General features: G+C 39.3%; 1 protein-coding gene across 2 annotated transcripts; it reads left to right on the top strand.

Moving 5' to 3' along the window:
* The first annotated feature begins 1,170 nt into the window (after positions 1-1,170).
* On the top strand, positions 1,171-11,462 carry LOC103458439 (receptor expression-enhancing protein 5). Of its 2 annotated transcripts, none has more exons than XM_008399253.2 (6): positions 1,171-1,325; positions 1,414-1,546; positions 5,712-5,808; positions 6,373-6,511; positions 7,343-7,511; positions 10,681-11,462. In XM_008399253.2, the coding sequence occupies exons 2-6, from the start codon at positions 1,432-1,434 to the stop codon at positions 10,713-10,715; spliced, it is 555 nt and encodes a 184-aa protein (XP_008397475.1). In that variant the 5' UTR covers positions 1,171-1,325; positions 1,414-1,431; the 3' UTR covers positions 10,716-11,462. The 2 variants fall into 2 exon arrangements, with proteins under 2 accessions (XP_008397475.1, XP_008397476.1); XM_008399254.2 differs by having other exon boundaries at positions 5,715-5,808.
* Positions 11,463-11,905: the final 443 nt, after the last annotated feature.

Here is an 11,905-nt window from a genome sequence, read left to right on the forward strand (position 1 = left end):
CTTTAGCTCCCGCCACCAATGTTTTATTTTGGTCATTATTGTTGCACTTAATGTTGATATGTGTGTGATAGGCGTGTGTATCGGACATTTATAGAAATACGGAATGAATCGCGTCCCCTATCGGTTCATTACGGGACGCAACATTTAACAGCCAAATACGGGACGATTCCGTATTTTACGGGACGGGTGGCAACCCTATTTAGAGACGAAGAGCCAATAAAACTGAAAGACGTAATAAAATGAGATTAAATAGTTTCATTGTTCAACAAGTGAGTGTGTCAGGGTTTGGTAAAAAAAAAAAAAGACAAATGTTTCCAAATACCATGGCTTCCAGCTTATGCACTGAATCATAACTGATTTATTATTCCAGAGAAATGTTTGGCTTTTTAATCATGTCTGAATGCATTAGAAACTGTCATTCAGTTGTCAGTCTAAAAGAAAAAGAAGAATCTTTAACAGTGTTGTCACACTATACAGTGGTTATGGCCCAGCTTTGGGGAAATAACCTAAAACTGTATTAGACAAGAAGAAAACCTCTTGTCAGCCATTTTTGAAAATGTCAAATCCATTTAATACAAGACTTAGTCTGTGAAAAATTGAGCAAATCACCATTTCACCATTGAAAAAAAAAATCACATCCCAGATGAGCTCCTGTGCTAACAAAAAATAGTTAAAAACACAAACATCTTTTAAAGAAGAGAATAAAAGATGGATGTAACTCTAGCAATGGGACAAAGTAAATAAATAAAAAATCCAGAAATTATACAAATACACAAAATAAATGTTATTTTCCTGCATGAAAAAAAAACACTATTTAATTTTCTGCTCCTCAGTTCAGAACAGTTCGTTATTTACATTACATACACTGATAAGGTTAGAGACATAAAAAAACACAGCTTCTCATATAAACATTGAAATGTTTGCCACCCCCTGAGAGAATGGTGCCCTGGGCAGAGAGTCCAGGGCACCATTATTAATAAATGTTGAGTTTTGTTAAATTTATTCATGTTTTTGCCCTAACCCTAACCCTGTGTCTTAGACAATGAGTTTATCTCTAATCTATCTTAGACGGCTTGCTTTATTAAATAATTCATCACCTCTGCGTGATGGGGCCGACGGCATCCCGCAGGGTTAATTATCTACCTTCGGAGAAAAAAACCGTTGGATTTCATCAACTGATACGCTGAACGTTACTGGGAGCTGCGTTCTGATTGGTCAGCGGGGCGATTTCAAACTCCGCCTCCTCTGCGTCCTCGCAACACTCTGGGGAGCCAGCGGGCGGTTGGCATTTTTCTGCCACTTTCCGAGCAAGTTAACAAACGAAGGTCAGTAAAAACACTTTCTTTTCTTGCTTTAGAAAGTGTCAAGTGTCGGTCCTGGTGACATTTGTTTCGTTTGCTGCGTTGTGCACAGGCTCGAGGAAAGGCAAAAATGGCTCAGCTGAAGGATCGCTTTGTGTCGCTGCTCCACGAGAAAAACTTTGTCACGGACCAGTTGGCGGTGCTGGAACGAAAAACTGGGGTGAAGAGGGAACATATCACTTTGGGTACGTTTTCCTACTGAAGAAAACTGACGCCTGAGCTTTACCGACGCCTTTATGAGCAAATGTTGAGCTTTCATCGAACGTCGACCAGAACCAAGAACATGTAAATGAGTTTGCTTTTCGAACAGCACTGCCCAGTAAAGGCCACTGTTATCTAATTCAGCTGATAATTCGCCTCTCCAGCTGCAACAGGCGGCCGACACTAGTGACTAACTTGCTTTATTGCCCCCCCCCCCTTTTTATTCCAAAGTTCAATCTTTCAATCATATAATTATGCTTCTAAAACCTTTCAATATAAATATTGCATTTAAACTACTGGTAATGTCCCTAATGCACTACCAGCTGGCCGCAGGGGTATTTTTATCCGTCCTAAAATACCAACTGCAGGGCAGAAATGGAAGGGGATATCCTGGGATGACATTCAGGTACAAGCTCCTCCACCCATTAGCTTTCTGGGAGTTGCGTTTTGACAGAGCTCCATTGAATCAATATGCACAGCAGAAGTCAATATATTATGCCGACACCATAGTCGAGTTCTTTGTCTGCAGCTGCAGGAAACGTGTCAACCAGCGTGACCTACATTCAGAGCCACCATTTTTATTCAAATATTATCAAATAAGGTGGGAGTTCACAAAAAAAAAAGTGCACAGGTATGAATTCAGATAGCCAGATTTGAAGTCCTAGCTAATCTGAATTGTAGAGGTTGCATGTGAGGTGAAATTGCATTATTTCCTACAGGTCTAAAGCATGTTGGCAAATTTAGTTTTGTAATTGTACAAGCTGGAGCAACACCCCTTTTAGGATAGTAAAGTTTTCAAGAGGCTGCACATAAAATTGCTTCCTAATTACCTCGTCTGTTGGCAATGATCTGTTTTTGAAAGCTAGATTGGGCACATAAAAGTATTTTTGCCATCTTAAGATCTGTATCGGTGCGCTCACCACATGGCATGTGTGCGCATGTAGCCACAAAGAAACAGGAAGTGAGAATCAGACCGCACTCCAACTGAATCACTTTGTTGGTTATCGGAGCTGCTTTTTGTTGCCTAATAACAAAGAACCAAGTCATATGCTGTTCAAAACCAGCTATTTGTTGCATTTTTGTGTTGAATATGTCTAGACCAAGCTTTACAGTTAAAATAAAGAGTTTCTAAACATCCATTTGTGCCACATTTAAAGTACTTCTGTGTTATCAGAACTAAAATGTTTAATAATGTTTTGAGCTACAGGAATCTGTCACTTTTAAGTTGTGAACATCCTTTTTTAGGATTGACAGAGTTTAAATGGACCTGGATTAGATCTGATGAGATCAGGCTGCCAGCTGCATTTTTTATCACTTCATTTTCACACTTTGCTCTCAGGCAACAAATGCTATTTCCATTAAGTAAATGTCTGTAAAGGCTTGGAGATTATCAATTACTGCTGCCAGATGAGAGATGATAAACTGTTGCTCTTATATAAAGCAAACCATTATGATAAACATGGCATTAATATTTAAACGCCGCATTTAGGGCAAGATTTCACTGCATATTTAAAATGACGTTGGATGATTGTTGCTAGAGTTCAGGAAACTGTTATAGTACAATTGTTTTGTGATCATATAACACAATTTTAAGAGGATTTTTTTTGTCAGTTTAGTTGCTAAATGGCAGATTTATATTGTGACTGAACAACGGTAAAATACCTTTTAGGAAGTCTTCTGTGACATGCATGCTAAGCTAGACCCACAGTGCTACGCTCCATCAGGCTTGATGGATTTTTTTTTATTTCACATTCCTTACCTTTTCATCTATTTCAGATTATATTCAGTCCTTCATGGCCTTTTTACTCTATCTTGGTGGATCTAGTATTCCAGCATTCCAGGAATTTGTTACTGATAAAGATATAAATTCACATGAGTTTCTTCCACAGCTCTCACCTAACTGGTTTATAAAACAATCATCATTGTACTCTCGGCTTGTCACTAACCTTTGTTTAGAAAAGGATAAAATACAGCTGAGTGGCACTGTGTTTTGTCCTGCTAGCAGAAATGCCTCATTGGCTTCCCTGTTGAGCTGTGAGATCTTTCACTCGATACACTGGGAATACTTTGGACTTATGACATGGACACTGATAAGGACGGATGTCTTCTTAGCTTCTGTCCTGCTATAGTATTTTCCCCTTTATCATGTCCAATCAGAAGAAAAATATATTAGAAAGCAGTGAAGCATTGCTTCTTCACTTTAGTAATTAGAGGTGTGAAGGTGAATGTACGGAGAGTCTTCTCTACTGAGTCTGCAGCCAAATGTTTGACTGTTGGTACCCTTTGTTTTCCAACTTCATGTTTTTATAGCTTGTTTCAAACAGTCATTTTGGGGTTGGGCCTTTTTTGTTGTTGTTCTGCTGAGCTCCAAATTTCTCCTTCGTTTAAGATCTTGATCTAAATTTAAGGTTTAATGAAAGATGTACCAATTTATGTGCCCAATATCTGATCTACAAGTTTTTGTAAAGCTTTGACCACTCGACAAATTTGAGCCACATCCAAATTCTGAGATCCATAATCGAGACTGTTCAGAATATGCCTTGATACCGTAATTTCCGGACTATTGCACACACCTGAATGAAAGCAAATCGACACACCGTAAACCACACCCACTAACCTTGGAAGGAAAAATACAGCAGTCCAGTTCACCATTTTAAACATCAGTGTCTATCTTCTAGAGCAAGAGTGTTTCTCAAAGTCCCACTAATAACTTAATTGTTTTGTTCAGATACACATAAAGAACTGCAGGACCCTGTAGTTTTTCAACATACTTGCTTAACTCAATAATTTCTGCAAGGCTGCCATTACTGCCAAGTCCAGGACTTTCCATTCCAGGCAAAGTTAGAAAAGTCAGAGCAATAAAATGGAGCTGCCTTGCTTGACTGCAGACGCATTCCTTCCCGGTTATCTGCTAAAAACGGCTCGGAGTAAAACTCAGTCCTTTGCCCAATTTGATGAAATGCCTCAAAGCTGGCACAAATTACTTTTTGTTAGACTTTGCATTTCTAAAACAGTGAGTGAACCAAAAGTACAAAAAGGCAAAAGAGAAGCATGCTAAAAAAAATTATACCAGCCCCCTGACGTCTCTGCGAGAAAAATGTTTATATGACGAATGGAGATGGCATTTGCTGTGAATCGATGCCGTATGAATAAATTGAGGTAAAGTCCAACTGAATTGACTCATTCCACATGGCTGTGCAAATGTTTCAGCTTTTTCTCATTAACATCAACAAAAATAATAAATAAAAACTCCAGCTGCTTTTGTTTCACTGAACAAATCTGTTTGGTTCCTGCAGACTTTGTTTGGTTAGCTGACTTTCCAGCCTTCGTTTTGGGTTTCATCTTTTATCACAAAGAGATGTTCATCCTGGCATTTGTGTAGGTATTTGTTTATGAACTGCAACAAACAAATGAGATGTAAAGAGCAGCCAATCGGATCGGATCAATTCATAACTAGGAGGCTGTGTCTCATGTTTATGGCTCGAGCCATAAACATGAGATTTGTGGTGTTTTTTTTTTTTTGTTTCTTTTTTTTTAATAGACCAGGCAGTTTTAGTTCTAGATTTATTTAGAAGTATCAAAATAAAAGCATCGTTTTAAATCATAACAATCGCAAACATAAGATGAGGCGCCATTGGAGAAACCAGCCAGTTATGGTAGAGAAGTGTCTCGGAGGTTTTAATATGTAATTGTACTTTTAATGACAGTTTTAGCTCGACGTTTATATTTTGACACAAGGTTTTATGTTTGAATATGTCACTGTGGTATGAGCCCATAGTCAGATGTTTAATTTTGCATGCTGCATTATAGAGACATGAAACTATAAAGCAGTCCAGAAGCACACAGCATTTTCTGCTAAAATGATTAGAATTTGAATTGCTGATTAAAAATAATAAACGTGACTTTTAAAAGCCCACTGCCTTGAAATTTTCGTCAAACACGGATTGCTTACATTTTGTATGCAGAGTCGGACATTGGCGAGTTTTGAAAAGAGCGATAGACTTTTTTTGTTTTGTGTTTTGGCCTTAGTTCGGTCCTGGTTTCTGTTGGTCTCCTGTCTCGTGATGATACTTTTCACAGTCTTTGTATTATAACTGGATATCCTCTCCCCCCTCATGCCCCGCCCTATGCTCTCATCTTTCTCTTTAGCAGTTGCTTTCGGTTTCATCGTGCTCTACCTCCTGTTTGGATACGGAGCCTCGCTGCTCTGCAACCTGATTGGATTCATCTACCCAGCATATTTCTCGTACGTATACCGTCCGCTTCATGTTCGTGTCAGAGCGGCGCACGACTAGCTTTTACAGATTCTTCTCTTTATAAATAAAGCCCGTCCAAATGTTGTCCTTGTCTTAATGTTTGGTTGTAAAACAGACCTTTCCTGTTTGGCTCACATTGCATCTGTGCACAGTGTTTATATCTGAAAGAACTGTAAGAAATGCATGACTTGTTGACTTTTTAATTCCATTTTCATGAATTCATGTTTTGTATGCCAATAATGTATTCAGCCTGTTTGTCGAGTTTCGCTGCAGTCGACGCCCACATCTGAGACACATGATAGTACTCAAAATCCCAAAGGTCAAAGTGTTAGAAGCAACCAAATGACTAGAAATGTAAGGATACATTCAACTTACAACAAAACTATAGCACTTCCTGACAATAGACCAGCTGGATTTACAGCTGAAAGTGTAACTTTATATTTTCATTTGCAACACTTCACTAAGCTTTTCACCATATAAATCTAGTGGGTTTGTATAAAAAGTACCACATACCGGGTTAGAAGCATCTCCCTATTTTCCTCCTGTTTCCTCAGCATCAAGGCCATTGAGAGCACCAACAAGGACGACGACACCCAGTGGCTCACCTACTGGGTTGTTTATGGCGTTTTCAGCATTGTCGAGGCCTTCTCCGACATCTTCCTCTCCTGGTTCCCATTTTACTATGCTGGGAAAGTAAGTCGATGCATGTCGAGTCTCTCACATAAAACGCACACGTGGATTTGTGAGCTGCGCTCTGAGGTCACAACCTTTGTTCTGTTAGAAAGTGTGAAGCATTAGCCATTTTTGAGCCCTTATTGTTGGGGGCGGGGGGTCTAATTTCTGGAATCAATAAACAGAGAGATGCTATATTCTGAACAGACGATAAAGAATGCAATTTAATAAACCTTAAGGGTAAGCAAACCCTTGGACACATGTTCCAGCAGCATTTTTTTTTTATGTGAGAAATTCAGGGTTATATTCCGTTTTTACAGTACAGAGTAACGCTTTACTTTTAGCTCTTGAGCTCATTGAAAGGATTATTTTGCAGAACTCCTTTTAATTTTCACAGATTAAAGGTAATTCTTTCTTGTTCTGGAATTTCTAAGACTGCTAATCCCATGTCGCCATGGAAACTAACTTTGAAAACATCATTTGGAGGTGTGTGGGATTGTATAATTAAAATATTCTGATTTATATGGTCGTGTTCTAATTTATCAATTCCTTGAAATAAGTAAATAATTGATTCTTATCTACCTTCATCTCTGAGAGAACAGCTTCAGGACTTTCTACAAAGTTCAAAACTTTAGTAGAAACGTTCACTAACTTCCTGAATATACAAGTCTGAAAGTCTTCTGTTGAGGTTGGTGGAGAAGACACCAAGTACAAAGTTTGCAAACACTGCCCTCTTGTGGATAGTTTGTATAAAATCACTTTTAGGAACTAAATCTGTTGTGGGGGAGGATACAAAAAGCAGACGGAGGGAAGGCTACGGTTTATCTGAGATCTGTTCTGCCGTCTCCACAGTGTACGTTCCTGATCTGGTGTATGTCTCCGGTGACGTGGAACGGCTCCGACATGTTGTACACGCGGGTGATCCGGACTTACTTCCTGAAACACCAGAACGTCATGGACAACATAGTCAGTGATCTAGGTTCCAAGGCCAAGGACCTCAAGGACACCGTGACAAAGGAGGGTGAGTTACTAATGGAGTTACCACGTCTCGATAAATTATAATGCCATCAACGATGATTTTCTTTAATAGTTGTTATATAGAGCTTTACACAGTGGGTTTGTCTGTTAAGATTGTTATAAACAGAACCCATATTTCAGTTTCTCAGAAAATTATATTAAGACCAATAAAAAGACATTTGACCCCTTTCCAGCGAACATTCATTGATGGCAGAGTAAACCACAGGAAGAAGCTTCCTGTTCAGAGTACTCTATCCAAGCCTATTAATAGAAACTTGAGTGGAAGGAAAACGATTTAAAGCAGAAACGATAACCACAGTTTAAGACGGAAGAAAAGCCTGTTTGAGAGTTTTTGGGAGATTGATGAAGTCTGAAGGAGGAAAAGGGGACATGACCGTTTCTCAGTGGTCCAACGTCCTCTTTTCCAGTTAAAGAGCATTTTACATTTCATTTGGAAATCAAACTACCAGTTTCTGGAGGAACAGTGGAGAGGCTCAAAATCCAAGTTGCTCGAGGTCCATTGTAAAGTTTCCACAGTCGGTGACGATTCGAGGAGCCGTGGTGGTCCACTGTGTCTTTATCAAGTCCAACAGCAACGCAGCCATCTTGTGGAAACTTTTTAGAGCTTCATGCCTCGCCCTGCTGACCACTTTTATGATGCGGATTTCATTTTTCTGCAGAACTTGGCACCTGGTCCATCAGCCATAAAGACCCATACCTGGTTTAATGACCATGGTGTCACTGCTTGATTGGCCAGCAAACTTGCCTTGCCTGACCCGAACCCCAAAGAGAATCTATGGCGTGTCGAGAGGAAAATGGAGAGACCAGAGACAGAAATGTGGACGACCTGAAAGTTGCTGTTACACCGAGTTGGGCTTCCTTAACATCACAGAGGCAGATCACCTCCATGCCACGCTGCATTAATGCAGTAGATTATTCAAAAGGGAACAGACCTAACATTATATATATACTAAACAGCAGGGGAATCATATAGGGGGTAAACGTTGGGACAATTCCAAGGCCCCCCCAACAAAATACTTTTATCCATCCATCCATCCATCCATTTTCTTTCCAACCTTGTCCCTATAGTGGGGTCGGGAGGGTTGCTCGTAAAATACTTTTATTTATACATAGAAATGGGTTTCCTGTCGGTAACAAATTATTCCTATTGTGTTTTCTTTTTTAATATTGTTTTTAGTTGTAAACATTAAATGTTACCCCTCCCAGACCAAAAAACACACATCCATTCAAGTTTGCACTGAACTCTACCCTGGATCTGCATGACATGGCTCGATCCTGCGTAGCACGCTTGACGGTGTTCAGCAGCAGTTAGTAGAAGATGAGAACGATTGTGGTAAATATGCTGCCTAGAAAAATAATAGTCAGGTTTTCAAAAAAGGGAGAGAGGGAAAAAAACCATGCCAATTTGTAACCCAGTTTTTCTCCGAGAGGTGGGTAGACTGAGATTATCAACCATGAAGCATAGTTAGCTTAGCTACAGACTAGTGTTTGTCTCCATTTCACCAGCATTTAATACATGAAGGAAAAAAATAACATCCATATATTTCACTTGTTGTAACTTTTACCACACTTAACAACAGATGAGTCAGTCAGCAGCAGCTCTAACCACCATACCAGCATAAACCCTCTTCTTTCCCCTGTGAAGAATTTGAACACTGTTCAGTGACAAGCTAGTTAGCATCATTCCAGGGAATCTGTAGGGATTTCTTTGTCTCTTTGCTCTATTTACAATTCCACAACAAAAACAACATATTTATTACTGACAGAAATTCAAACAATATTTATAAAATGATAATAAAAAAACAGCCTCCTGTCCGAACTGGAGCCAGTCCGGACAGTCTTACCTTAGCTTGCACTTAAATTGCAGATATTGGCTGCCACGGTTAAGTGAAATTAAATCTGCAGTATGTAACTTTTAATATTTATTTTATTTTATTTTTTTACATATTTGTTAAAACTGTTAACTCTCAATATGTTGTGACTGAATTGTACGAGACTTAATCTGTGAGAAATTTTATTTCCTCTGCCTTTTCCCAGGGCTATCTAGAAACAACCAATCAGAGGCAGGAGGTGGGTTTTAGCGCTGTCAATCACAATCTCATGTGGCTGCTCTCCCCTTGCTCTGTGCTATGCTGCAGCTAGCATATCCTGTTTTGAATGCTCAGTTTAGTTAGCATAGCTACCAATGACAGCAGGTAAACAGTTTTCCTGCTAAATGTGCTAATCTGCCATTAGCACATTTAGCAGTGAGTGAATGAAGTTGATTGACAGCACTATGACCCTCCTCCTGGTTCTGATTGGTTGTTTTTGATACGAATGGTGCATTTCTGCAGATGGCAACAGTAGCCCTGGACGGAAGTGGAGGAAATCAATCTTTTAACAGATTATCTTTTTCATAGCACACTGTCATGAAGTGGTGACAACTTTAACAAATATGGGGGGAAAAAACATATTTTTATTGAAGTTTTATGAACAAAATACAAGAAATAGCTTTTCTTTTTTTAGAAGTCTCGATTGCTTTATATATATTTTGCACTTTGCCTGTGAGTGTTGCAGTTGGGGAGAGACCTTTTAGTAAGCCAAACCTAATTTAAAAAATAAGCAACCTATTTGCACACAGCATGCTGACTGCATGTAAAATTCACTAGCAGTAAATACTGTTCTAGCATCACTATTGGACCAAAGAGGTTTTGGAATTGTGACGCTTTTGATGGGTCAGACACTCAAATTGTACCAGCGGCTGCACGGGGGGCTGGATGGGGACCAATTTAACTTTTTTTGTCATGGGGCCCAAAACGCCTGGCGGTGCCCCTGTAGCACAGTACCTTGACCTACTTTCCAGTAGGCTGACATTTTATATTTTTATATATATACATTTCTTTTATATTGGTCTTGTGTAAAGTTCTGATTTTCTGAAACTGAATTTCTTTGTTTTTTTACATATAAGATGTAATCCATAATAATGAAAAAGAAGAAAAATAAACTCTTGGGGGTGGGGGAAGAACCAGTGACTTTTTTTTTATTATTATTGAATAAGGAAATGTTAATGAAATGTTGACTTATTTACATGTATGTTTTTATGTGTATACTTTACGCTGTAACATGTGACACAGTGGACTGTAATCTCTTGCAATTTTTTCTTTTTGTTCTAGCTGTCCAAGCTTTCAGCCATGACAAGGATAAGTGAGAAGCACAGCAGAAAACCTGAGTGTGTGTGAGTGTGTGTGAACATCAACCTTTTTCCGTGGTCCTCTTGTGAAGATGGCTGACTAACTGCCCTGCTCTTCATGGAGTCCGTGCCTTTCCTCCTGTGAAAACAAATAAAATATTGCGCATCAACATCAGTTTACTGCTATCGGTACGTTGAAGACGGTCAATGAAGCTGTGACCTTTTTTTTTGTGATCTGTTATGAAGACGTTTATTGAAGAATAATTTGTTTTATTTGCGGGTAGCTGTGATTATAATCATTTTTTGGGCAGAAGACTAATAAATTACATTACATTCAAGCTCGGAATTAAAGTAGATCTACATTCGTGTTGAGGTTTGATTAGGAAATAAACCCAGAGGTAAATCGACACCGTCTCAGGAACTTTTGAAGATCTTCTCTGCTTGTTGGTGTAAAGGCTCATTGCCCTAAAATATATTTATAGACCGCCTTCTGTTGCGTTGATAATCATGTTATCTGTCTCCTTTCTCTCCTTCATGTGCCAGACTGATCTCGGTCTGAGATATTGGGAACATTTCCAAGCTCTGACATTAACTGGAAACCTTGTTTTTTAAAATGTCTTAATTTATTTTCTCTCGATGATTTAAAGAAATAAAACTGGAACACCGATGAGCTGAAACTCTGTCTGCGTGTGGTTTTACTTTCGCACTCTGTCTGTACCACACTGTGTGTAATTTGGACCTAATAAAATCCCATTTCACAAAGTTCATGCTCTGCTGCTTTCCTGTAATCGTTTTTCTTTTTTTAAAGCAGTGGTGGGTGTTGGGTATTCCACTCTTTCCCCACCCCTGTCGGTGTTTTTCCCTCATGTTGCTGTGGGAAATCTAGTATCCTATCATTCAGTCCACCTAACTGCCCATGCAATCATTTCTGCTTTGCCCTGCGTTCATGGTTGAGGGGCCTCAAAAGAAAGACCGTTTGTGTTTGTGCGCTGGGTGTAACATGTTGAGAAACGGTGGACGGTCGGTCGGTCGGCACCAGAGGGAATGCGGGGCACCCATCTGGAAGTTGTTTCTGTGAGGATGTCTTTGTGTTTGGTGTGTTTGCTTTCAGTCTCGTAATTGATTTAGTGGAGGGGGAAAAAAATACCCAGAAACGAATACTTACTTGGTAATCTGTATGACGCTATCTGGGAAAACAAGGAATTTGA

The sequence above is a fragment of the Poecilia reticulata genome, chromosome 22 (genome assembly GCF_904066995.2).
Source record: "Poecilia reticulata chromosome 22, P_reticulata-male-v2, whole genome shotgun sequence".
Taxonomy (NCBI): domain Eukaryota; kingdom Metazoa; phylum Chordata; class Actinopteri; order Cyprinodontiformes; family Poeciliidae; genus Poecilia; species Poecilia reticulata.